At 38.4% G+C, this 27581-nt stretch overlaps 2 protein-coding genes across 4 annotated transcripts; one reads left to right on the forward strand and one right to left on the reverse strand.

Moving 5' to 3' along the window:
• Positions 1-518: 518 nt before the first annotated feature.
• On the reverse strand, positions 519-8536 carry dapk3 (death-associated protein kinase 3). The gene is made up of 9 exons (XM_042497996.2): positions 8448-8536; positions 7556-7654; positions 5170-5530; positions 4616-4745; positions 4386-4434; positions 4275-4301; positions 4008-4160; positions 3854-3899; positions 519-3138 (listed from the first exon to the last, which is right to left on the reverse strand). The coding sequence occupies exons 2-9, from the start codon at positions 7615-7617 to the stop codon at positions 2608-2610; spliced, it is 1359 nt and encodes a 452-aa protein (XP_042353930.1). The 5' UTR covers positions 7618-7654; positions 8448-8536; the 3' UTR covers positions 519-2607.
• A 3589-nt stretch (positions 8537-12125) lies between these two features.
• On the forward strand, positions 12126-26300 carry sppl2b (signal peptide peptidase like 2B). 3 transcript variants are annotated; one of them, XM_088085737.1, is made up of 16 exons: positions 12126-12276; positions 15115-15231; positions 15754-15936; positions 16051-16140; positions 16445-16584; positions 17985-18127; positions 18884-18980; positions 19238-19354; positions 19821-19902; positions 20017-20091; positions 20178-20240; positions 20716-20815; positions 21643-21720; positions 22978-23138; positions 23378-23418; positions 23908-24038. In XM_088085737.1, the coding sequence occupies exons 1-16, from the start codon at positions 12229-12231 to the stop codon at positions 23915-23917; spliced, it is 1545 nt and encodes a 514-aa protein (XP_087941863.1). In that variant the 5' UTR covers positions 12126-12228; the 3' UTR covers positions 23918-24038. The 3 variants fall into 3 exon arrangements, 2 of the variants coding, with proteins under 2 accessions (XP_087941863.1, XP_042353632.1); XR_006106392.2 differs by lacking the exon at positions 23378-23418 and having other exon boundaries at positions 22978-23253; positions 23908-24020; XM_042497698.2 differs by lacking the exon at positions 23378-23418 and having other exon boundaries at positions 12135-12276; positions 23908-26300.
• Positions 26301-27581: the final 1281 nt, after the last annotated feature.

Here is a 27581-nt window from a genome sequence, read left to right on the forward strand (position 1 = left end):
TGCAAACATTTCACATCATGTTAATCTGTGATTATTTTGGGTACACGTCATATTAATACTTGTAAATGGAAAGGATGTAGTCCCTCCTTCACTATGTTCATATTTAACTTTAACCAAATATAGTCATGCTGGATACAACAGCCAGTCACATTTACATCTGCGTCACATTATTTTGACATTTAACTAAATAAATCTAATCTACATCCGTCAAATACAGTGCGGTGTAGTATTTCCTTCTGAATGTACTAAAGAAGTAGCATAAAGTTACTCAAGCAAAGAACCAGTAACTCAGAATAGTACTTCAGTTCAGTAAAAGTACTTCATTTCTCTCAAACAGCGAATGAAACGGTCTAAACGATAAACAAAGCAGCACGTTTATAAAAGTGAGAATAAACTGTACCGTTAGAAAAAAGTAATGCAATCCAAAACCATAAGTAACAATTTTTAACAAAAACTGAACAATATGGGCCGAAGTTAATATTACAGATATGAGCAAAAAATAACAAAACAAACACGGCAGCAGTGATAAGTTTGTTTATTTGAAACAAGCCGGACAGGTCTGCTCTTTCTTTTACACTTTACAGACGTTTAAAATAGATTTTGGAACACTGCTATAATCATTTAAGTGCAAATGAGTACATTTCTCTACTGAAAAATACTACGTACTATATCACATATATGTTCTACGTTGGGAATGTGTCGCCTGGATGGGAAACTCATCAGTGGAATGTTTCGAGTGTGCAGAGATGGTCGGAGTGAAAAACACGAACGGTTACAGTATACAGAGAAAGTTTCCATGCACACTATTTGGTTTACAAGGCTACTGTGCAAAAGTTGTTGCGTTATAAGACGTTGAGCAATATCAATGTGATAGAAATGTCATTAACTCCATGACAGATGAGTGCTCGCAGAGGCAATACGGTCGATCAGTTTACAGGCACTGCAGAGATGAGTTTATACATTCAAAATAAACGCTTTCTTTTTCACGGGTCTGTGAATTCAAAATCATTTCCAAATCCATTTCTGGGAGGTTTCCTGGAAGTAAACTTGTCACTTGGTGTTAATTATAGGTAAAATAGAGAGTGATCAGCTGGTTCAGTACAGAGTTTTTTTTCAAATGCTAAGTCTGTGCATCCTTGAGACTTTCAGTCAAGAGGATAGTGGGCAAACTGGACCTGCAAAATACGCACAAATTTAGCAAAGTTTTAACTGAATGATGAATAAATATTCACTGGGGTTTAAATGAACAACTTAATTCATGGAAATTCTTCTGAAAGTCAGTAAACCAACTAATATAACAGTTCCACAATTTTCTTCTTACCAGGAAACTTAAAAAATTATCTTAAAATCAGCAAATTCACAGACCTGTAAAATAAAGCATTAGACCTTAAATCTTATTTTCTATTCTGAGTGTTTATATTTATTGCATCCTTTATAGTCGACACTCTGTGCAGACATATGAGAGAGAATTAATGTCAGCTGCAGTCGACTCTGAAATGAACCAAGATAACCCGACACTATAAGCTGAATGCATATTGTGAGGCGTCCTCCGTAACCTGAAGCAAACGCAAACAGGCTGCAACAAGTAGTGAACTGATTGATTAGTCGATTGAAAACTACGATACCCGAGTCATCATTTAGCAAACATTAGACAGTTTTATGTCTCTAAAATGTGAGAATTGAATGCGTTTCTTTCATACATGATAAACTCCAAAGCTCTGGATTTTTCGAATATTAGTTTGATAAAAAAGCATTTTAGGACGTGACGTTTCATTATTCTCACATTTTATTAGCAAAATGATTAACCGATTAATTCAGACATTTCTGCGGGTCAGTGAACAAAGCACAGGTGGAACTCAGATAATATTTTCCCTCAGCAGCGGTTTGAGGAATTTGACTGGCAGAGTGGATAATTTATCCGTCTAGTCAGAGCTGATCAGATCAAAACATAAAATGACTGAAACTTTTAGATCTGGTGTAATGAACCATTAAGTTTCACTTGCACTGCACCTGACAATCTGCTGCTCCGTCTGTGCCCAGAGTAGACTCTGTGCTCTCTGAGTATGGCTTAATAAATAACTGAACGATTTATATATTCCAACAGCGCCCCTACTGAGCGGTCCAGCTCCAAAAATATAAAATCAATACGTGGTGGCAGACTATTTAACTGCAGCAGGCCGCCACAAATTAATGAATGTGTGGGAAACCCTGTATTTGCAGCCATAAAGAAAATGAAAAGATTATTTTACAGCATGAGGACATTCAGGTATAGTTACATTTCTGAAAAGATGACCAGGCTAAGAAAAAAGTAAAAAAAAAAAAAGCCGATAAGGTTGCAAATAATTGTCAAAAAACAGTTCGTACAATCTCTAAATTTATAAATTAACTTATGAAACACAGGAATGAGCCTTATATTGCCTCTCTGCTTCTTGCTGGTTGTCTCAAGCGTAACATAAAAAGAGTGGAACATTTCTCCCGATGGGCAGCAGCAGCGTAGCTTATGATGACAACTGACCCACTCGAACTCTGCTGTGCGAGACACGTGCAGAGAAGACGGGCAGGAGGATACTTGAGATTCAAAGTGTCATTGCTGGACGTCCGCCGGGCTCAGGGCATGCTGCTGAGGGCGTCCTTCTCTGCAGATATGGACTTCACCAGCTCCTCCACCCAGCGGACCTCAGACGCCACCTGCTCGGCCAGGACCTCGTAGCGGTTTTCCAGGCGCCCGTACTTGCGCTTGAGGATGTTTGCGGCCTGCATGGTGAGCCGCGCCTCCTCCTGGCTCTTCTTGCGCTGAACTTGAGTGCGCTGCAGCTCCTGGCGGATGTGGCTCAGATCGCTGGAGATGCTCTGGTTCTCCTCCTTGTACCAACCCTCCTTCTCCTCATATATGGACAGCAGCGCCGCCACGTCCTCCCGGCACGAGCGCTGATTGCGCTCCAGATCCCTCAGGCCTTCCTCCGCTGCCGCGATCTCCTCGAGGACCTGAGAGAAGCGCTCGAAGTTGACGTATGTGTTGTTGGGTGGCATGCTGGAGTGGGACTTGATGGTGTACTCCTTCAGACGGGTGGTCTTCAGGCGTCGGCGCTCAGTCTTGTGGTCTCTCTCTTCTTGGCGAACATTTCGCCTCTTTATTACCTGCAAAGGGAAGAATATAAATGTCTGAAATAAGGATTTCAATTTGATTTATTTTTAAAAACAACAAAAGACACAAATACAACATTTTTGTGGAAAATACCTGTACCTACATCTGAGAGCTTAAAAAAATCGGATATTTCAGCTAATATGACTTTTAATTTTTTCTTGTACTCAAATGTAACATTAATACACATTTTCGATAAGTATTTTTTAAATTTACTTTGATAAAGAATTACACGGTGCAGTATGACCAGAACATTTAAGAGACCATCAGACCATTTTTTTTGTTCTGATATTTTTAACTGGTTGTCACTTAAAAATAGATATAGATAAATATATTCCATCATTTAGTTACAATTATATAGTTTTTTTAATGAGCAACCTGGATGCAAACATTTCAGATACTGTTAATCTTGTGATTATTTGGCTAAATATCATATTCATACTTGAAAGTAGAAAGGAAGTAGTCCTTAGGTGTTCATATATAACTTTGTAAACTACTTCAAGTCAGAAAATTTGAAAAATAAAGCTAAAAATCTGTTTACATCTTTATGTTGGTCCTTGCTCCTTTGTGCTCATATCTGGTTCCTCTTTTTTGTATCTGACTGTGTTGGAGCAGCATTTCCACCATTGTTGCTAAATTCTATCTGCATTTTTTTTTTCTTGAGTTAAAATAATTTAAGAAAAAGATATAAATGCTAAATAAAACACCCACCTTAATCCAGGGGTGCTCAAGACTGTCATCAATCTTCATTCTCTTCCTGCAAAAGAAAATCCACCAGTGAGAAAATGAGCCTGCAGAAACTTACATTTGTACAGAACAGGATTTTTTTTTCTTGTTTTGGCATAAAATCTCATTAAGTTCATACTTGGGATCCTTGACCAGCAGACGGCGTATGAAGTCCTTGGCCAGCTCACTGGTGTTGCTGAAATACTCCTCATCAAAGTCGTAGTTGACGGCTGAGATGTTTGTCAGAGTCTCCTGCTTCGTCTCACCCAGAAATGGTGAAGCACCGCTCAGCCTACAGGAACACAGAGAAACGATTTGCTCCATAAAAAAACAACACACATGAGGACTAAGTGATTAACATTTCTAAAAAAATGATGTGAAAGTTGTGATGTGAAACGTTACTCACAGGATGTACGTGATTACTCCGATGCTCCTGCAGAGGAGAGAAACAAACATGAGTGAAAACTGTCAGGCAGGTCAGTATACAGCGTCAAAAACCAACATGTTGACATCTTACCACATGTCCGCCTCCAGTCCAAGTGGCTCATAGTTGACTATTTCTGGAGCTGTAAAGCACAGAAGAACCCAAATTCAAACCAGATGTGGAGATCTAAAACGCACCATCATCCACTTACAAGGTTTAGTTTACTTGCCAGCGTGGGCACACGCTAACACAAGAGCTGAAGTGGAACATTTTTTACTTTATTTGTAAAACAGGATATTCAGGGAGGTGAAACAGGATCTCACCGACAAACTCTGGAGTTCCAAAAATGTTCTTGAACTCGTTTCCTGCTTTAATCTGATGAGCAATCCCAAAATCAATCAGCTTGATCCGGGGGTTGGGGACGTTCTTGTCCAGCAGCATGATATTCTCAGGCTGAAAGATAAAACCATATAAACTAACATAAGTGAGAGAACAAGGTGTTAAAAAAAATAAACATGTACGCAGAAAGTTACCATCATGGTCTTGCAGCAGCTTGTCACCAAAGCAGAAAAAAAACTATTAGAAACAAAATTTTCAGAACTGCCTGAAGCCTGAGGTTTTTGTTTTGACACACATTTACCTCAGTACTTAAAACTGTGGCCACATTTAACATAAAGATCCCACAATGTAACCTAATATATGTGACAAAAAAAGAAAAAAAATGGAAAAATCACTCCGCACACACCAGTGCAACATACTTAAGGTACAACATTCACTTCTTTTTACACCTCAACAGGAATTTTCAGTAACATGTCAACTACGACTGCCGGCCCAGAGCCTCACAAACAAGCCGTCCTTAACCACACAGACCACTGACCTTGAGGTCAAAGTGAGCGATGCGTTTGGAGTGTAGATACTGAACGCCGTCCAGGATCTGCTTGAGGAACTGGGTGGCCTCCTCCTCCGTCAGAGACTCCTTTTCAGCAAGGAAGTCAAAGAGCTCTCCTCCGGACACCAGCTCCAGGATCAGGATCACGTCTGTCTTGTTTTCAAAGATGTCGTGCAGGGTGATGATGTTGCTGTGTTGGATCTCCCGCAGGATGTTGACCTCGCGCTCGATCTCCTCGCGGCTCACCCCCCGCCGGCTGGAAGACAGCCGCCGCTTCTTGATGAACTTGGCTGCATACTCAACACTTGTGCTCTTCTCCTTGCACTTGCGAACGATGGCAAACTGTCCGCTGCAGGGAGGAGACAGGACAGGGATGTTAATGAAAAAAAAAAAAAAGGATATTAAATGACCGCTTGCCTCTATTTTTTTCAGCTTCATGTTATTATGGTGATTGAATTCTTGGCTGCTGGTCAGGGTATATAAGATATATCAAGTCATCACTTTGGGATATGATAATGTGATGGACTAAGTCTGTGCTTTTGGGCAAAAAGAAAAGCAATGGTACCTTTCCTAGTAAACAAATAATTGCTTTAACAGACAGTAATATTCACAATATGACTGTCTGTCTAAAATCACAATAGATGCCGGCGTCGTAATGGTGTGGAAACAACATTAAATTGGTTTCCCATAGCAATCAATTTAGTTCGAAAAGTTGTCTAAAAGTGAGACTTTAAAGATCTTTAAAATCAAGAAAGAAAGACAGCAGGTTGGTGCAGAAGAATGATGAAAACATGAAATTTAATTTTGGAAAAAAACTTGAAATAAGTTGATCGACAAAGAAAAGTTAAAGTATTCTCACTGCACTGGCAGACTTTTCCACTTCTGTAAGAAAACTTTAAGGATGAATGAATTGGTAAAGAGGAGATTTTAGAAGTTATCTTGTGACCCCTCAGATTTATCTTGGTGGCCTATTAGGGGATCCCGACCCCTAGGTTTGCAAACACTATGCTAAGTAATGGACTAAAATTACTGGACTCAAACTGATTGTTAGTTGCGTACATAGTCAGTAGATTTGCTTGCAAACTGATATGTGATGGTGAAACCCTGCACATGCAACACTGGACAGACTTTACTGTTGTAGACAAAGATTATGGAACTATATATATTCTATTGATTTGTTTTATATAATCAGGTTTAAATAAACAAACAACATTACTGACAAGAACAATAGGACCAATGTGCAGGTGAGGAGAAAGCATTTCATGATGCACGACTGGGCAGAGAATCTAATGTTCTCCCATTTAATGTCTGCATACCTTTCTATCTCACAACACACACACACACACACACACACACACACACACACACACACACACACACACACACACACACACACACAGAGCCCTCTCCTATAAAGACTCCACACCGCAGCAGAGGTGGAAAGGCACATTGAGAGGCAGTGATGTCATAGTTTTGCTGCATTACTGCAGAAAAAGTAGCTTGGCTATAGAAAGTTGAGTTTAAACTATTAAGATCTTATGACAGAGTCTCAAACTGTCAAACACGGTGTAAAAAAGATACTAACAGGATATTTAATACATCTCTGACATAAATGTAAACTTAAATATTTTTGACCTTCGCCAGATCAAATGTTTCGGATGGTTTGCAGCTCATATCTGTCATCAAAATCCATCTGAAACTCAAGTAACTACGTATGATCTGATTAAATTTCACACTCACATGCATTTCTATTTTTGAAGTACAGGTAATCAGGAAAAAAACACACACCTGTGCTCTGCCATGCAGCTTAAATGGTGAACTGCTGCAAGCTATGTTCTACACAGATACTACAAAGATCATGCTATACATGTACTACAAAAATATTGTTCAATGAAACAGGGTAGGCATTTGTATTCACACAACGCTACATAAATTTTGATTGCATTAACACTTTTGGAGCAGTCCTCCATAGATGGAGCCACCAAAAACATGTTAGACAGGGTTCCTACAGCTGAAGAAGGTGGGATTTCAGACTTTCTAAAACCTTTTTAATGCAACTTTGTAATGAAGTTTAAGACCAATTTTACAGTAGCCAAAACTGAAGGAGAAGAGATCATGAACTGACATCAATTACTTAAGATATTTGAGAATTGTATCTATTGTGACATACTAAAAGATTTTTGGTGATGTTAATACATTCTGTAAATTATTATTTTTACAATACAACCTCAGGAAAACAATTTTCATCAAGACTTTTTAGGATTTGCGGGACCCCTGGTTAGAGTCAAGTGTGACGCTGTCGACAGCAGTTATATAAGACACTTTCAGATACAGTGTGTTTTGTCGTAGGAGAAAGAACACGTGGATACCATACCTGCCCAGCTCCTCTCCCATCTCATAATACAGCTCCACATCCTCCTGTCTGAAGCCAGCCATGGTGTGCTGACTGGAATGATGATTTTTTTGAGATTCGCTGCAGAGGAAAATAAAAAGGTATAAATGCTGGCAGTGTTTGGTGTGATATGACAATCAGCACAGTGACCAAATCAATCCACTTTTGTAGATCTAAATTGTGATATAAACCAGAATTTCTGTTTTCCACCTACATTACCAAATACCTGGGTTTCTTTACTCCTTATTTGGCCCGAGTCAACACAGCTTTAGTTTTTTTACAGACTTTCTGGCTGATGTCAGACCTGCATACCAGTCCTACTGACATCATCTCCTGCCCGGGACCGGCCAACTCTTACTCAATTAAAGGGACTGAGGTTTAAAAGTACTATCAGGTATTTGTCTCTTTATCATTTAAACCTCATTTAATGTGACTAGACTCTAAAAAAACACAGTTAAAATAAAAAACATGTCTCACAGCGCACACTAATGTTTAACAAGTCACAAAGATGCTGAATAGCGACTCTGCCGTTGAACGTATGTTACAAGCAGACATTTTTTCCCGTAGTGAAAGCAGGAAATGTCGAGCTTATAGCCACAAACACACAAAGAAACTCACGCCAAAATGTACAACATATTCGCAAGAGGAACAAATTTATAATTGTAAATAAGGGAATTCAAGCGACGAAAGACAGCTAGCTTAGCTGGTTAGGTAGCTAGCTACCGTACGTTTATGTATAAACACCGGCTTTTTGGCACTGCCGTTAGCTTCTTCAACACGGATAAAATACCGCGAATAACACGTTAACACTGGCGGCGACATAATATTCAATAACATACTGTGTGAAATCACTGCTGTAAAAAAGTGTACTTACAGTATGGTTGGTTATGACTGCAGCATTCCTCCTCTCAGTGGATGTGTGAACTCACACTGAACAGTGTGAAGATCACCACAATAAAATACACAACGTCCGGTGTTCAGGTTCAAAATAAAAGCCTCACAATTGACAGACGCGTAAAGGTATGTCCATGTGGCAAATGCACATTTTTTTGTGTATCTCTATGCAACCCTAGCACTGGGACTAGTAACTCCTGCAGTGGCCTACTTTAATATTACACACACTTGTATTATATGGCTCTGTGCACAAAATGTGCGTTTCAAAAATCAGGCTATAAAAAATATTATACATTAATATGATTTTATACTTCATTAAGTTTATTTTTTAAATCACAAACATCAAATATTCATTAGTTGTTAAAATTTTTACCCTTAAAATGCCAGGTTATTGTTTGTCACTTTGAGATATATATATATGTAAGTAGTCATTTTTTTTTATTTATTTTTGATATGTCAATTATTTGCAACAAAATTGATTGTGAGAATACAACTAATAGAAATATTTTCTCCATATACCTAATATGGTAAAAAATTAATTAAGTAATTAAAAATAAATTAAAAATTACATCATCAGGTGGAAAATAGTAAAATTTACAAATTCCGAGGCAGAAGCTCAGAGTGACACCCATAGTTAGTACAATGATCAAAAATAGCAGTTTGAATGGGTTTCAATTACATTTTAGTGTTTTTAGGGAAAAGAAGGATATTTCTTCAACAGAATTATGGCATTGTGGAGAAGTCTTTGAAACAAAATGTAGAGTCTTGTGTTGGAAGACAAACTTTACAGAAAAATATATTTTAATGATTAACGAATAAAAAATAATTTTGATTGTTAAACAATAAGAAAAGGTGTTTTAAGGAGTTGGATATGCACTAAATTAGGATATTTGGACTGATCACTTGAAAATCTTGGAAATCTGAAAAGCACCCATGGTGTGTTAAGCTTTGCATTTAGCTTCAAGTTCACCATTTAAACTGCAAAATATACTTAAATTCCAACAATATTTCTTTATACACATCACAAGTAGCATCCAAGCCCTCCACTTCCAAAAGTTATGATCCATATTTTCTGATCACATAAATATTTTCACTGAAGACAAGTAATGAAAAATATCAGCCAGTAAGCATGTCAGTAATAAAGTTCAGTGTTTCAGCCACCAAAAAGGAGTACCAGTTTTTAGAAATCAGAGCAAAACTAGCGAGTATACACACAAAAAGGTGATTTTATTCTGAAGGCAGAAATGGTTTGAGTTCCGGTGTTGATACGTCACTTGACGCAGGTAAATATCCGGCAGACGGAAGGACATATGGATGACATCATGCTGAGTGATTCAAGCTGCTGCAGTACGTCAATGAATAACAAGATAGAGCATGCAACAGCACAGATTACAGAGGGACTGAAGTCATTTACACAACAAGCAAATAACACTGGTTGCCATGGTTAAAAAAATGACTAAATATTAGTATATCGTAATGATATAAGGTAATTAATGATATAAATCTTCATGTTTTAGTCTATTATTTCGATTCATTGTTAATGTTTAGTTTGATATAGTCCAGTTAGAACAGTTTAAAACACACACAAAAAAATTAAATAAAAATCAATACATTTGCACTTGAATGTCAAATCCAAGAGGAAAAGTTATTATCCTGCATTACATTAAAAATACCTTATATATTAACATATAATATTATCTCAACAAATGGACTATTTATCACAATGTGCAATTACTTTCCATGTGCAACTGGTGTAAAAATGTTTTTAAACTGTTGAGTTTTGCATTTTGTTTTTACATTTATATGTTTATGTTGCTTTATTTATCTTTTACATCTCTAATAATGCAAATTTCCTCATTGTGGGACTAGTAAAAGATTATCTCATCTTTGATAAAAACACATGTATTGTCAAACAACGGACTGTAATACTATTATCTTTGTTCAACCCTTTCCTTTAATGTCAATTTAATTCGCACTAGAATCAATACTAATTCACCAAGAAGCCCATTATAAGTAGGTCAGTAAGTAAGTAGGTAAGTACCGCACAGCGTATAGAAGAAGTCACAGACTGCTTACAAAGTTAATGTTTGAAAAAGCAGAAAGCTGCAGATTAGCAGTTAAACTGGAGGCCGTCCAGTAATCTATAATTACAGTGAAAATACAGGGTTTGGGATGGAAAACATAGCTGCAGCCATGCCAGCCTCGCTGCCAGCCTCTTTGGCTCAAATCTGACGACAAGAGTCCAAGTCGTGTGGTGACTGAAGGATTTTAATTCTACGTGGACTTCTTTCTGTAACATGCAACATAAGTCTGGAGCTGTTAAGAGCTTTGACAGAATTTTGAGATGGTAACATTAGCCAAATAGGAAATCCTCAACAAATGGCAAAAATGAATTAATGAATAATATATACAGTTATGCCTTTTTAAAGCTTTTTTTTAATGACATACTATACTGTGATTTTTTTTTTAACTTTTATGACATACTATACTATAACTTTATACATTGCAATGCAATAAAACACAGATTTTCAAAATATTATTGATGACATACAATATTGTTATTTTTTTCAAAACTTTTTTATGACATATGATATTGTTACTTTTATGATTTTTATGACACACTATAATGTGATTTTTAAAGATTATTTTTCCTGAATCTCTGCTGTGATTGTTTAATTATTTGTATGACATACTGTGCTGCTTTTTCTCTTCATTTTTTTGGTAACATAATATACTGTTTGTTTTTTTAATCACATATTATACTGATTCTTTTTATTTTTTACAAATACTGTGCCATGATTTTTTATAAAATTACAATACTGTGACTTTTTAAAATACATTTTATTATGACATACTATAGTATGATGTTTCTGACACACCATCCTGTGAATTTTTAAATGAAATTTTTATGACACACTATAGTGTGACTTTTTAAATGACATACTATACTGTTATTTTGTGATTTCTTTTTACTGTCATACTATACTGTAATGTTTTTATGGTTTTTTTGAATGTTATACTACACTGTGACTTAAAAAAACACGGCATACCTACTTGTATGACCTACATCATTATAAACTGCACTGCTGACTTTATTTTTATTTATATTTATACAGATAATGTTCCGCACTTTACACATGTATATATATGTAGATATGTACAGTCTTAGTTTTTTTTTAGGCTTTTTTAAGCATATTCCTTTATATTCTATTAATAATATGTGCTCTTTATTCTCTGTTCTTACTGTATGGCGCTGCTACATCCCAATTTCTCAGTTTTGAGATCAATAAAGTATATCTATCTATCTATCTATAAACGTATAGCATCACATAAATTGACTGACCCTGGCAGTGGGGAATAAATTACATATTTGCAAACCTATTTTATGTGAAACCTAAAAAATAATCAGGTCTGTATTTTCATGTTTTACCTCATGAAATGTCCTCAATCCTTTAAAAAAAATCGATCACTCATGTATACTCATCAAATCTATCATTAATTTAAAAAAAATAAAAACAAACATCTTTAGAAACTCTTGAGCTCTGATTAAATAGACTAAAATGCTTTAGATTTTTTTTGAATGACTTTGACTTCAACCAATCAGGGACGCGTTCACTTTCTTACGACGGTGACAGCCAATCAGAAACCCCGCTGAGAAAAATGGGCGTCGCTTGTTGGAACAGCTGGTGGGGGCTCGCGTGAGGGGGCTCGAGCCGAGCGGTTGGTTGGTTGATGGGGGAAACAACAACAAGCTAGGCATCATGAGGGTCCCCGAAACACTGATTTGGGCCGCTTTTCTCGTCCAGAAGGTGAGAGAGACTGACCGTGTTTCTTCAGAAACTGTTTCTCTGTGCGTTTGTTTCGCATTTCGGCACGGGGCCGACAGAAACAGGTTGTTTTTTTTCCAGCCGCGTTCCGGGATTATTAGCTCGGATGCTATTACTGTTAGCTTGCGGAGATCACCGCGGGCCCTGGAAACCCGCACATCACTCACATTTTTATGCTACATTAACGGAGCGGGATTACTGCTGATTCACCACATCATTTTAACCCCTTTATCGGTTATGACAGACTGGATTTTAGGTCCGATTAACTGACATTAGATCGGAAAATGTTAGCTAGCAACTCGCATCATGCTGCAGTGAGAAATCAGTGTTAACGCGTCTGAAATGTGTGAGATGAGGATTAAAATGTGTTGATATTTATGTCTGAAATACTGAACTGCACTTTGACCCCTGTTAAAGTGTAACTGTGTTGTTTTCTCTGGTCTTTATAACAAACGACATACCGGTTGATCGTTTGTTATTACAAACAGAAAATAAGGTTTTGTAGATCAGGCACTTTAAGTCTTTAGGGACTGTTCTTAACTTTTCAGAGGACGGGAGTGGCTGCGGCGTGACTTCGTTTTTTGTTTTTACTTTCCTAAAAATATGTTTTTGAGCCTCCCCGAGAGACTTGGGGATAATGCCTAATCTTCCCTAAAACATATATTAGTTGTTTTTTTTTTTATGTTTAAACATTAAAGTGAAGTTTTGGTTTTCCGCTTTCGCTGTGCATGCAAACAATATATTTTTGTCCAAATTTTATGAGACGTAGTATAAAGTGATTTTGATGAAAGATCACTATTTTAAACTCAGATTTGGTTATGTTTATTTTTCTGATAGAAACATTCCTCTCACATTATGTGTCCAAGGATTGTTGGAAATGTGAAAGTCAAATGATCATGTCTGTTTTTATAGTTTCTTGAATGAGAAATATTATAGAGGAATTGTGTAATTTAAATTTGTAGAATTTGGTAGATTTTTACAGAATACATGGCATGTTTTCTTTGAAAATCAAGTAAATACAAAATACAGACATTTAAAATTCGTTGTATTTCTCTTACAATTTCTGGCTATGATGAACAGTCTATATAGAGCAATTTGTATAATATCTGTAAGTAGAATTTGGGCGATTTTAAAGAATACTTGGCATATTATTTAAAAAAATAAATAAATGATAAGTAAATACACAATACAGCCATTCAAAATTATATGCCCCGCTTAAGCAAAACTAAAAAAAAGAAGTCCCTCACCACTGCTTAAAAATTATGTTATGCCGCCCCTTTTTGCACCACCCCTGCTCTCCACTGTTATAAATATTGAACAGTGCCTTAGGATTTCAATTGCAGTAGTCTAGCACTGACTAGTAGTAGATCATCGGCCGATATCCTGCCAGTTTATTAGGCACGCATGGCTAACACTAGCTAACGCAATCTATTACAACACTGCAACAGTTTCCATTCAAATGTTCATTTTGTCTTGAAAATGTAGATTTAACTGTATTGAACTATGGATGTGTTCATGGTATTATTTTGTCCACTTCACTACAATTCAACAGCACTTCGTACTACGATGTGTATACTAATACACGGTATCGTTTAAGATGGAAAAAAGGATTAAAACTTTGTAGGGCAACAACCAGAAAAGTACAGTTTTACAATCAAACAGTATGTGCCATTTCACATTTTCCACACAGTTTAAAGCAGGTAATAATTATACTGGGCCCTTACCTGCTCTCCTTAGCTTGCAGTCGCATGGTCAGTTTCTCCTGTATATGCGGTTTTGTAGCTTGTCCGATCTTGTTTGGCCATTTTTGTCCCGGAGAGCCGCTCCACCTTAAATATCATTTTTACCAGCGGTTTGGTGTCCAACAGTATCCCGCAGCTGATGGGCACCGAGGTGTTTAGTCTCAAATATTTCTCCAAAAGACATTAGAAATGTGTCCCTCAGAAGATAATCCACATCCGCATTGACTAATTTATGATAAATACTAACGTCTGAAACCCGCGAGCGCGCGCCAACACTAATTGGTACACCGCCAATCAAATTACAGCAGGGAAACAGCCAATCAGCGTCACGTGGCGTCAAATCTGTGCCACCTGCTTTCACTGCCACAGGCTGCAGGCATGCTCATGGTTTCATATTCATTTCTAAGTTATGCAGTACCACAAAAACTCACTTTTTTCTCCTCCTTTCCTCAAATCAGTCAAATTATCACCTTTAAGTCTTAATATGGCTAACATCCAAAATAAATCCCCACTAATCAGTTATATAACATCATCTCCAAGCTTTATCCTTGTTATAGAACAGGTTGTATCGGCTACATATAGCCTGATTTAAGACCATATTTTAAAATATTCCTGTTAATAAAAAATACTGAACAATAAAGACTGTTTATAAAAAGTACTGCATAGCCCAGGGTGTACATTATGAATGTTTGGGGTTTTTTCCGTTTTTACACTTCATGGAGGCGAAGACTTAACATCTACAAAACTTTGACTTTTTAACCTTGCATGTCAGAAATCTAAACTTCTGAAGACAAATAGACATAGAATAGACACATTTACTAAACATCTTTTAAGTGTTAAATTGCTCAGTGAGTTTGCAGCTGACGGTGCTATGAAGTGTTTAGAGAAAAACTGTTCAACTGATCATTCTCTGTCAGCAATACATTTGACTTTCACTTTGCTACAAGACTGCAGGTGAAACAGCAACAACAGTTCATGTGCACCTGGAAATAATATTCCAGTATATGGTCCAAAAATCAAAGTTTCAAGTATTTAATGAACTTATAAAATAACACAGATGCTGTTGTCATGCCGACAGGTGGTGGGAGAGTACGGCATGGCCCATTTCAGTGACAAGGGCAAGAGCAAAGGAAAGGATTACTGCATATTCTTCAACTCACAGTGGGCTCGTCTACCTCAGGACCTCAACAAGGCAGTAAGTCATGAGAGAGCGACAAGAAGTGTAAAATAATAATGACTTCATAAAAAAAAGACCTGCATAGTTCATAGCCTCAAAGAGCAGAGGGTATCCACAACAGTTTAGAGTTATATGCACGTGATCGATAAAATCTTTCAGGAAGCCTCATACAGGATGTTGAAATCTGATCTCTCCACTCTCAGTGCCTGTTGGCAGCTGCTTTATGAACCGACTGCAAATGTTGGAGATCTGTATGATTTATATCAGAATACAATGAGCAACAATAATCCACCCTAGAGGGGAAAAAAAGCATAAAGGATTACATTTTTTTGTGTTTAATTGTATCTTTAGAAATCCTAGATCCTAAAACAGTCAAGACAAGACTTGCACCTCATTTTGGAAGCATTTTTGAAAGCACAGCCTCTTAATAAATTCACATCAAATAAGTGCTGTCTTTTTTTAAAAATTTATATTAAGTTTTGAAAACTAACAGAATGTCGTCCTTGCTCTGGCTAACATTGCAAATCTTTTGTCTTCAAGTCACGTCTTCAGATCTATGACCTGACAACATCGGTCCTGTGCTCGCCCTCTGACGTCCCGGAGGGTGGCTTCCCAAATCGCATCCCCATGGTGATGAGAGGCAACTGCACTTTCTATGAAAAGGTCCGACTGGCCCAGATTAACGGTGCCAAGGGCCTGCTCATCGTCAGCAAGGACAGACTGGTAACGCTGCTTGGAACTCTATCTTCAGGCTTTTATTCACTTTGCATTAAGATCAAACTGATTCTGGAACTTCAGAAAAGAGAAATACAAGTTTCTTTCGTTTGTTTTTTGCAGACACCACCAGCAGGGAACAAGACTCAGTATGAGGAGATCGACATTCCTGTAGCGCTGCTCAGCTACTCTGATATGCTGGACATAAGCAAGGTGAGAGTTCAGACACAGGCTATTGAAACGGTAGACAAATAAACATCTGGCTGCCTGTGAGGCTCCAAACAGTATCAGTTTGTCTCTTTCTGATAAGTTGATAAACTCTAAACATTTGACAGTATGACAGCAAGAGCCGATGTGTATATATTTCAGGTTGAGAGTAATAAACAAGCAAAAATACAAACTGGATCTTTGCCAAATGTAAAATAATGCAAGTTTGGTGAGAATCTACACCGGAGAAGTATGCTACGCAATGATTTAGCAAAATCTTTTGACTAAAGTCTGTTTCCACCTCCTGCAGACTTTTGGTAAAGGAAGACAGGTCGCCATGTACGCACCCAATGAGCCGGTGTTGGACTACAACATGGTGATCATCTTTTTGATGGCTGTAGGGACAGTTGCAATCGGAGGCTACTGGGCCGGCAGCAGAGACAGCAAGAAGTAAGTGGACGTGATGGAGGAAACTCACTTATCAGCATTATATCCTCAGTTGGGTTTAAGTGTTTCAACCTGTAGAGAAATTACTCCACATGATGTGCTGGTCATGACGGGCAGTGATGCACTGGAGGATAATGAATGATGGCTTTTTATTTTCAGAGCAGAGGATAATCGGGCTTGGAATTGTTTAAAAAATGACAATACCAGTATCAATACCAGTTCTCGTTAAGCGATGAATGGCTGGTTTCCATTTACCTCAAATTGCGCAAATTGAAAAAAAAAAACAACATTTTTTACACTCGCATTCAGTTCTTTTGATTGGCGGACCCGTACTTCCTAAAGGAATATAAACAGTCAAGAAACTGACACATTTCAGACTTCAGCCTCCTGCAGACTGTGAGACTGAGACGCACTGTAGTGGTAATAGTGGTCATTTTTTGTCTCTCGTATATCACGGAAGTAAGTTACCATGTTCCCCTTCCGCAGACCCCGGGACAAAAAGGATCGAATGCAGGAATTGTTTGACTGGAGATGTTTTGATACTACGTGAGCTGCGTTATTTTGGTTGATACCAGATTCCCAGCCCTCGGGGATACCTTTTGTCTGGGTTAAAATGAATGTTTTAATCTAAATATGGTACAAAAGTTGTTTTTAAGGGACAAAACTGGTAGCTGATTATCAACAATGATGCTGGTTGTGATGAATAGTTTACTTCAGTATGTGTTTCCACTAGATGACATTATTATAGGCCACAGAGTTTCTTTCTGCCTGCATTCTGTGCTTTTACACTGCTAAATTTAAATCAAAGTTAATCAGGGGGTCATCTCCAGGGAAAATTAGTCACAGTTTTCTTGGCGTCGAGCTACAAGCGTGTAATAGCTCCGTCTTTCCTCTTATTCGCCTCTACCCGAGCAGTCTGCATTGTGTCCCTGCGACTCCACTAAAGGGCAGCGTTGTTTGCTTGAGGCCGTAAGAGTGACTCATCGGCCCGAGCCAATCCGAGTCGGTCCTTCCTGACGGAGTTGCCAAGGTGACTGAGGGCACAGTCAGATGGGGTCTCTGACGCACAGGACCGCGGGCAAAAAAAACATTTTGGAATATGTGTGTGTGTTTGGAACTCGGGAAGGAAGTAAGTCCCGGCCAGCCAGTCGGCCTAATGATGGTAAATATTGACTGCCGATGTTCGGATGATCGTCCTGGCTGCTTTGGCAAGTCACCAACCATCAGTGAAAACTAAAACAAGTGAAAGTAAAACCTAAGAGGCTCACTAACTGTACCGAGACCATTTTCCTTGAAAAGCTGGCTCCAGCTGTGCATAGATGCTGATCATTAGAGTTCTGAACTTCCCAAACAGGCCTGCTCAGGTCAGCACGCCTCCCTGAATTTCCTTCCTCCTCCTGCAGACGCTACATGAAGCACAAACGGGACGACGGTGCGGAGAAGCAGGACGAGGAGACCGTAGACGTCACCCCCATCATGATCTGTGTGTTCGTGGTTATGTGCTGCAGCATGCTGGTGCTACTCTACTTTTTCTACGATCGCCTGGGTACGACACGAAAACACCTACACATCATCGACCTGAACACACATAATCAGGGTTCCCGCGGTTCCTTAAAAAGTCTCAAAAGGCACTGACTTCATTAATGTAAAAATAGGGCCTTAATTAGTATTAAAATATCTTAGATCAATCTTTTTACAATCTCAAAGTAATTGAAAACATATATCTCTAATATGTTTTTTTTGTTTTTAAATAATTTACCAAATGGCTCTGAAAAAAAGTCTTTAACATGTCTTGATCTGCAGGAACGTTGATAATATGACACTCAATATGCTGATCAAAGATACTCGTTCAGGTTTTGTTAAAAAAAAAAAGCTCTTTGGTCAGATCCACTTTAATGTGACCAACAGATTATTAGTGGTTTCAGTCCTGTCTGCCCAGTATTTATTGCTGTGCTCAAACTCAGTCTGTAATTTTTCCCTCGGTCTTTGTGGTCTGGCATGACTCGATAAGGCACTTTTTTGGGATAGAGTGTGGAGAACGTGATCGAGATTGTGTTCCTTGTGTCTTAAGATCTGCTAGCTTTTTTTTTAGCTTTCTGAGCTTTTATTGTCTTTGATCACTCAGCACATTAAATACTCGACACAGCGGTGAAACTGACACCACTATTCAGATATTCAAAGACTAACTTTGTTAAAAACCAAACACCCCAAAAATTGAATTTCTTCAATGAAATATGAGTGAATATCATGTAATAATGTAAACTTATCTCCCGCCTGCGTCCTCTGTTTCCTCACTGTTCAGCCATTTGGGTCATCGCCATCTTCTGTGTGGCGTCCGCTGTCGGCCTCCACAGCTGTCTGTGGCCTTTTGTCAGGAGACTTCCTTTCTGCAAGTGCAGGTGAGACTGTTAACATGGTTACATAATACTGGCTACCCAAAAAGTCTACAGTTTCTGAATGTCCATACAGCTGCATAATTTTACCGAGCTTTGTGTATTTGTTTACTCATTCACTTTACTTACTATACACCCTCAAATAATGTGGTTCAAGACAGAGATGGGACCTCAGGGTATAATTTTAGGCATATAATTATTGTAAGTTAATGGTTAGCCTGAGAAAACACTGCACACTTTGTGGGTTTGTCTTATGGCCACAGGGTCCCAGAGAACAACTTGCCGTACTTGCACAAACGGCCACAGATCCGCATGCTGCTGCTGTCGGCCGTCTGCATCGGTGTCAGCATCACGTGGATGGTGTTTCGCAATGAAGACCAGTAAGTGCAAAGAGAAAAAAAGTGCAAAATTCAGTCACGTGTACACGGAAAACAGTCACTGCATTAAAACTGACAGGATGTTTACACGTTGTGTGTGTTAGTCCTTTTATTATTTACAAAAGTATTTACTATCCTGGCAGAAATATTAATAGATAACAGTGTTATCATGTGGGCTGCAGATGCACTGAAATTAATTTTTATTTACATTTAAAAGGATATCTGCAACAGTAGGCCAGAGTATTACATTTAATCTCTAAACGGTGGTTTAAGAGCCTACGGTGTTGGTTGCTTGTTGCGTGACATAATAGTAGCATTTTTCTGTGTGTGTGTGTGTGTGTGTGTGTGTGTGTGTGTGTGTGTGTGTGTGTGTGTGTGTGTGTGTGTGTGTGTGTGATAACATGTTAGAAGTACATTATATGCTGCTGATGGTGCTGGCTGACTCACAGTCTCGTTATGTGTCCTCCAGGTGGGCGTGGGTGTTGCAGGACGCCCTGGGGATCGCCTTCTGTCTCTACATGCTTAAAACAGTCAGACTCCCCACATTTAAGGTGGGTCAGCACTCATATAAACAACAACAATGTCAAAAGTGTTTTAACTGCGTTTGGAATAATACGTGTTGGTTGTAAACTCACCTGATGTATTTTTCGGTCTCTTCTCTGCAGGCTTGCACCTTATTACTGTCGGTCCTTTTTGTCTACGATGTTTTCTTTGTATTTATTACACCCTTCTTCACAAAGGTAAGTCAAGACTGCTTTCTCAGGGGTGTTCAAATGTCTGCAGTCAGTGTGTCATGCTTACGTTACTCATGGCTTTCTCTCCACAGAGTGGGGAAAGTATAATGGTGGAGGTAGCGGCTGGTCCCTCTGACTCCTCCACGCATGAAAAGGTGAGTTTGTTTTCAGATTTTACAACGCTCCAAACCTTTCAGCTCGGAGGAAAAGCAGCTGATAGGAGCACTGATTAGTGTTCATACAAGGTGCTGGAAGTACTTGACTTTTACTCCCACATACCCTGAAAATCAGACATTTAATTTGATCCTTGAAAAAGTACTTGAATATAATTTGAGAGAAGAACAGAAATATCAATTATTTCATGAAACGTATTTGATGAATTTCTTTAATTACTTTGTCCTTTGCCAGTCACATGCCGTGAATAATTTAACGGTTTTTAACAATAAGTTAATTTTTAGGCCCAGGTAGCCTGTTTGCTTGATTTACGGATTTTCACAATTTTCTCTTGTAACATATAGCTGTGGAGAAAACAATTTCCTTCTTGAAAGTCCTTGACAAGGTACTTGAAAGTTCCTTGAATTTGACTCGCCCCTGTCTGTACAAACGCTGATGAATGTTTGTTTCCTCCAGCTTCCCATGGTGCTCAAAGTGCCCAGGTTAAACTCCTCTCCTCTGGCTCTCTGTGACCGGCCCTTCTCCCTCCTGGGCTTTGGCGATATCCTAGTACCGGGTAATTAACTGCGTCATCCCACCACAAGAAACTCAAACTGATTAAAGCTTATAATATGGGTTTTTTATGGTCACAACGAGAAAATTACTGAACCACCAATGACCACAGACACCCTGTTTAGACTTTCAGAGGAGCAGAAAACACTGTTGTGGCTGCCAGCTATGTAATTTCAGAGGACCCACATTTTCATGGCTGCAAATCTAATGATATATAATTACAAGGTTTAGTTCTCACAAATTAATGGCTGCACAATAATACCTTTCCTTATTTTTTTGTGAAATATTTTATTTCATTTAGCTTATTTGGTGTATTAGGAAATGTCAAGTGTTAATTATTTATTAATTATTCACCCAGTGTTAACATTAGAAGAAATCTGTTTTTCTTTCACTGTGAACAAAGAATCCAAATTAAGAGAAAATTCTTGTTGAATTGAAGTAAAAGGGGACCGTGTTTAATTGATAATAATTTAAAAATGCAAAACTATCAAATCGTCCGTTTACAAACTGTCACACAACTTGTGCTGTATAATCCAAGTCTCATTTATCCGGTCGAAAGCTCAGGACATTAACACATGCATGTATGCGGAAACCTTACAATTAAAAACACATTTGCATTAATAGTCTCACGCACAGACGGCTAGTGAATCTGGGCAAGTGTGTGCATCTGAAGTGCACCAACATGATTAGGATTATACAGCGCGAGTTGTGCAAAACTTTACAAATACACATTTTGAACTTTTGATATAACTGTGCTGTTGCTAAACGTGGACCCCACTGACTTCAATTCATGCCTATTTATAAATGCCTTATGTTTTTTTCTTCTGTCAGGTCTGCTGGTGGCGTACTGTCACAGATTTGACATTTTAACACAATCTTCTAGGATCTACTTTGTGGCCTGCACAATCGGTATGTACACGAGCAGGGGTCACGTGAGGATTGGATCTGGTGAAATGCTGCTGTAGCGTTATGATCAGACCTATTCAGACAGGATTAATGTTAAAGGGGAGGTTGGCAATAAAAAATAAATACTGTGCTCCTATATCAATTAGCCCATTGCTCTGGACGCCATTACAACAGCCTATTTAATAAGTTTTTACAGGGTCTTGCTCTCCTGATGGTTTTACATTTTTTTCTCTTGTAATAGTTTCCAAATAGATCTATTGCAAGTGATAAAATGTTCCCATCCATTAGATACTGCAAAAGCATTTTTTGACATCCTCCATTTTTACACAGAAGACAAATTTCACACTGAGCTGAAAAAAATAAGAATAAAGTGAAGGACATACTTATTTTATTTCAAGTTATAATCTTACTTAAATTTCGATTTTATTTCTATTTATTTACTTTTCTTGCAACCATATACAAATGGGACAGTGGGACGATGGGTGTTTAGGACAAACAGCTCTTCCTGCAGAAAAAAATATTCAGGAATTTATTTTGAAATCAAAGAATGTGGCTCTGGATGACATTTAAATTACAAAGGGAAAGTGTAGGTAATTGTGGCTCTTACTGTCACTCGATTATTACTGATTACCCACAGAAACGTTCTCATCGTGATTAAAATCACCTACCAGGGCAGCTAATGTTAACCCTTTGAAACCTAAGCAAATTAGCTCAATTTATTTCAAAAACACAGGAAGAGAGAGATGAAAAATTCAAGAAGATATTTTACTAATTTAGAAGAAATTAGTAAAAAGTTACAAGAAAATGAGCCAAAAATAAGCCAACAAAAAGGTATCAAAAAAAGACCCTAAAACAGTGTTATGCTAACCAAATGTTTTTCTTTTTTTCTGTAACATTAAATAATAATAAGGTAATTATAAGTATAGTTTTCTGGACATTTTTCCTTCATTTTTTAAAATAATTTCCAATAAAACCCCCCAGCTAAATTTTGGGGGGGGGGGGGGGTTGTCACATTTTACTGATTTTTTTTGACAGTTTATAGAACATTTCTTGCCAAGATGTTTTTGAAAGAAATCAAATCAGTTTTCTCACATTTCAGAGGTTTGAATGCTAGCGAAAGGCATCTGAACGCAGAACACGAAAATAATTAATTCAGTGTAAATGGGTCTTTAGAGCGACAAACTGCATTACGTTGTTGGTTAAACATGACTAGACTTTTAAAATGCTGACCGCGTGTGTGCTGTCTGTGTCTCCTGTCAGCTTACGGTATCGGCCTGCTGATCACCTTCGTGGCTCTGGCCTTGATGCAGATGGGTCAGCCGGCCTTGCTCTACCTGGTGCCTTGCACTCTGCTCACCAGCCTCACTGTAGCGCTGTGGCGCAGGGAGTTGCCCCAGTTCTGGACTGGAAGTGGATTTGTGGTGAATACCAGTTTGATATGACCGCCTACTGCCGAAGAACAAAAAAACTATCAACAAAAGAAAACACAAAAAAACCCTAGAGTTTAATAACATGCAGAGTAAAGTAGAATTTTAAGTTGAGTAACCCCTTTAAATAATTCCATCCGTTCCAACTGCCTCTTTCTGTTCTACTGTCCACCCTCCCTCACCTTCCTCCCATCGCTGCTCCTTGCCCTTTATTTTACTGTGGTGTGCTCTAGTCTGCTGCTGAGGGCTCAGCTGTCTGTGAATGTCACTGCAGGTACTCCATCTGAGCTTGCTACTTTACACTACCATTAAAACATCTTTTATAAGGTTCCTTTTTTTGTGTTTTATTCCCCTCAAGAGTAGTTTTGTTTTGTTTCTGCACACAGATCTTTGACAGATTAGTGGTTAGCGGCTATTACTGGTGGTGATGGGTGATTTAGATCAGCTGGTGTTAAATTGTTAGCATGTTATCTGTGTGGTTTACTGGGATTTTCTTTGGTATTCGTCTCTTTCTCTATGCATATCTGGGACTTTTTGTTTTATATCTCTGCGTACAGGAATACCTCTGACAACATTAAGGCTCCTTAAATTGGGGATCATAAACAGTCCATTTAGCCTTAAATCTACCCGTGAACAGAGGAATGACTGTATTTTCTTTGGTTTTGTTTGTCTTTTCTATTCTGTCCTCTGTTTTCATTACATTTAGTTTTTGGCTCCACACAATCCAGCCATCTTATATAGACACTGTTTTTGTCCCCTGCAGCCTCCCATAGTGCTCGCGCCGATCAACTGTACACAAACTGCAGCGCCACAGACAGAGGATCACTCGACTAAACCGGAGCCACAAACCACAGAGGAGGACTCACCCAATCACCCGCCTCAAGAAACGCCCCCCGCTGAGCGAGACGAGGAGGAAAATAAATCTAACTGAAAGGACGTTCCAGTACGGCATTTTACATTTCACTCCATGTTTTATTTGTTATTTTTTTGTTTTTTTAAATTTTGTCTCAGTCAGTGGACATTTTTAAGTATGGATGTTATAATTTGCACTTGGTGCAAAAGGAAGAGGAGATCTGTGCTTTCTGAACGGCTGGCTCAGCGGGGCGCCAGGATCGGACACACGAGGTCGAGGCATTGAAACAGACAAACAAACGGAGTACAAAAACCTGCACCGCAGCCCCAACACCTTCTTCTGTTAACAGTCTGTACCGCCTAAAGGGAAAGAAAAGCCAAATCTGGAAGCTGTTGAACACTAAATACTCTGACACCGAGCAGAGGCTCTTACCTCTTTAAAGGCCCGGTCACACCAGCGTTCAAAACAGCAAAACTTCACAACGAAATCAGTCATTTCAGTGGAATCACTGCAGTTAGTGGATTTGTTCACAGGGACGAGGTAAATCCCCTATTTTTTCCAAGTTTATTGAGCCATCGTCACGTATTAGCAGTGTTGCTCCATCCACTTTAATAAATTATTAAATGCTCCACAAAAGAGGAGTTGTTTTAGGCAGTTATGAAGAGCTGCAGCTATTTGACAGCTGACAGAAAACTAACCAGCATCCATTTTGATAATCAAATAATTAACTAAGATTTGCAGGTTTCAGCTTCTTCATTGTTTTGGTCTCATACATGAAAATTAACTAAATATTTTTGGGGTTTTCAACTGTTGATCAAATAAAATAAGACGTCATCTCAGGCTCTAAGAAAATACGAAAGGCGTTTTAGAATTTCTGACTTATTAAAGACAGAATTAATTCATTAATCAAGAACTGACTGAATTAATAACAGAAGTAATTATTAGTTGTAACCCAATTTTAGAACACACCGGCTATTTTCTGATGACGATAAAGCCTCCCTGGGGTGAGGGCCAATATTTTGGGCTACCTTCTCTCCCATGGGCCAGAATTTCAGGTTAATCTCGATGAACATTGATCTGCATGTAACAAAAATAAACAAAAGATTGCACTAATATAAAGCTAACTTGTGATCAGGCCTTAGTTTAATGTGTTCTGCCCCTCTGAATGGACTATTTATCTGCCGCTCAAATATAAACGATCGATATCGGTTATCTGACCTCAACATATATATGCAGAGTAGTCACCAATCCTCCACGGACAAATTCTTCACTGTGCCACTTTCTGGTGTGACGGGGCCTTAAGGATCTCTGTATTTTCTCAAAAGCACACTACATAACAAGCCATTGTAGCTGTCTTTATCCCTCCATTACAATATAAACTGTCACAATATAAACTACAGCAGTGACGGCAGAAGACTCACTTTTTAAAATGTGGTGTTACAGATGTTGACTGAGCCAAAGCTATCAGAGTTTTGTTGTTTGTTTTTTTTTAAACTGAAGGATTTGTCGTTTTCTCATCTTACTTTTGGTATATTTTGTTTTGCATGATTTTGTTTTTACCCTTTATACGCAGCCAGGGTTTAATCTATAGTGCAGACTGTATACATGACTGCGACAGTTAAAACGTCGGCAGACACAGTTTTGTTCCCCTCCAGTAGTTAATCTTGTGTCTTAAAAGTTGGTTTTGGCCTTATTGTGTCCATGTTGGGAGGTGAAGTAGAATGTGGTCGTCGCTTTATGAAAAACACGAACTCTTAATGCTGGTGTGCTGCAGTTTAACGTACGAGCTGAGGAGCGAGTGACGGGTTGTGTTAGTGTTCCTAGATTAGTTCGTACGAAGCATTTGCACAATATTTTTTAATTAATGGGCTGACAAAAGCCATTGGCTCATGTATTTATATGTTTATGTATACTCAGAAAGGGTTAAAGAAATCATGGTTTCTATATATCCAATATTCATCCTGCTTTTGTTTTTAAAAGTCCATTTGTGACTCGAAGGTTTCATGATAAACACCAGAGGTCGACTGCCGCTCTGTACGCCAGTCAAGATACTGTATCTTTCCGATTCATTTATGATGCCTAAAAATCGAGTTCAACATTCCCGTGTAGAAGCTGAGGTCAAAAAAAAGGTAAAATTGATTTGGTCGGAGGTGAAATGAGAGCAGCTTCGTTGTCTGGTTGTGTGCCCGCGCTGACTCGACAGGACGGGAGATTATTCATTCACCAGTAACAGTTTGTTGTCACCAAGTGGTTTTTAAAGCCTCTGATGAGGAAAACGTATAATAAAGAAACATTGTATTTGATATTTGGCGTGTTTGGTTTTTCTTGCACAATTTTACAATATTAAAACTCGACAGGGTTTGGGAGTAGGGCTTGGCGATATGGTTTTAAAATAATATCACAATATTTTTAGGCTATATCACAAATATAATATAGGCTCAAGAGAGAGGAGACACAAGCTCTGCTGGATGCGGCCTCTGAGCCAAAATTTCAAACATTTTGGTGAACATGCAGCAGAATTTTGGCAAAATTTAGTTGTAGGGAAAGAAAGTGTGTGGACTTGTCCATATTTCCAAATGCACCCTACTTTAAATCGAGGTCAAGGTGTCCAGGCGGGCTATTTTAAACTACTTAAAGTCATGAAAATTGGGTTAAATATTATAGAAACATTTAAAAAATTCATTGGTAAAAGCGTGTGAGAGCCTGGTGTTTGGATACGTTGATGTCAAACATGACCGCAGCGGTTACAGTTTGTGAATGCGTCTTTTCATCCAGCTGTGAAAAAGCTCCACTGCTGCTCAGACTCTGCAGAGATGAACAGCAGACTGATAAAGAGCCTCTCTGTTGCTTCAGCTCAGTCACTCAGAGTGGAGAGCTGATCTCACTCTGGATCACTATCTGACCCACTAAATTGTTTTTGTTAGTGGACGGGTACAGCACCATGTACGTATGCCTACGTTTAGTACTCTGGTGAACATCAAACCTCCGGACTTTTACAGTGTCCTACTTAGATTTTAAATCGTCAGGTTCGACCTGAATCTGATCTTTTAAAAGTCTCCGTATTTTGTACTGAAGCTCAATTACACACGCTAATAACATTTCTAACGGACCAACACCTGTACCAACACCCCCAACTGTCTCAGGGTCTACCACTGCTCTCAGAGGGTCAAAATTCTCTTGTAGTTCTCCAGATTTATGACCGACTTTCACAATTTTTCCCCTTTTCTTTATCACAAACTATTTATGGCACTGTGTAGCATCAAAAAGCCCTACAACTCTCTGGCTCCACCCAGACAACAATACAGACACACCCGCGGACCGAGAGAGAGATGAAGAGTATTAAGAGAGACATTTCAGTTCAGTTCAGATGTTCCGGAAAGAATTCTTGATTTTTAATTTTAAAGGAAAGGTGCATGCTTTTCATAAAAATAGACAGGTCAATTTTTCTGTTGTGCACGGGGGTCAGACTGTATGATGAAATGAATTAATGAAATGTGATGAATATTAATCTATGCCAGAGATTCATGTGAGGTAACAGCCAAGTGACAATCTCCAAAGCTGAAAAATGAAGCAAACGCAGAAGT

This window comes from Plectropomus leopardus, chromosome 12 (assembly GCF_026936395.1).
Source record: "Plectropomus leopardus strain MGB_pleo_1.0 chromosome 12, ASM2693639v1, whole genome shotgun sequence".
In the NCBI taxonomy this organism is placed as follows: Eukaryota; Metazoa; Chordata; class Actinopteri; order Perciformes; family Serranidae; genus Plectropomus; species Plectropomus leopardus.

What these genes read in the sequence shown, in the direction of transcription:
- dapk3 (XM_042497996.2), bottom strand. Translation starts at nt 7,617, where the DNA reads ATGGCTGGCTTCAGACAGGAGGATGTGGAGCTGTATTATGAGATGGGA. An exon ending in ATGGGAGAGGAGCTGGGCAG is followed by an intron (nt 5,531 to 7,555) that starts GTATGGTATCCA and finishes TCCTCCCTGCAG; the next exon opens with CGGACAGTTTGCCATCGTTC. An exon ending in TTGAGCACCCCTGGATTAAG is followed by an intron (nt 3,139 to 3,853) that starts GTGGGTGTTTTA and finishes TTCCCTTTGCAG; the next exon opens with GTAATAAAGAGGCGAAATGT.
- sppl2b (XM_042497698.2), top strand. Translation starts at nt 12,229, where the DNA reads ATGAGGGTCCCCGAAACACTGATTTGGGCCGCTTTTCTCGTCCAGAAG. An exon ending in ATATGCTGGACATAAGCAAG is followed by an intron (nt 16,141 to 16,444) that starts GTGAGAGTTCAG and finishes CACCTCCTGCAG; the next exon opens with ACTTTTGGTAAAGGAAGACA. An exon ending in CTTCCTTTCTGCAAGTGCAG is followed by an intron (nt 18,981 to 19,237) that starts GTGAGACTGTTA and finishes TTATGGCCACAG; the next exon opens with GGTCCCAGAGAACAACTTGC.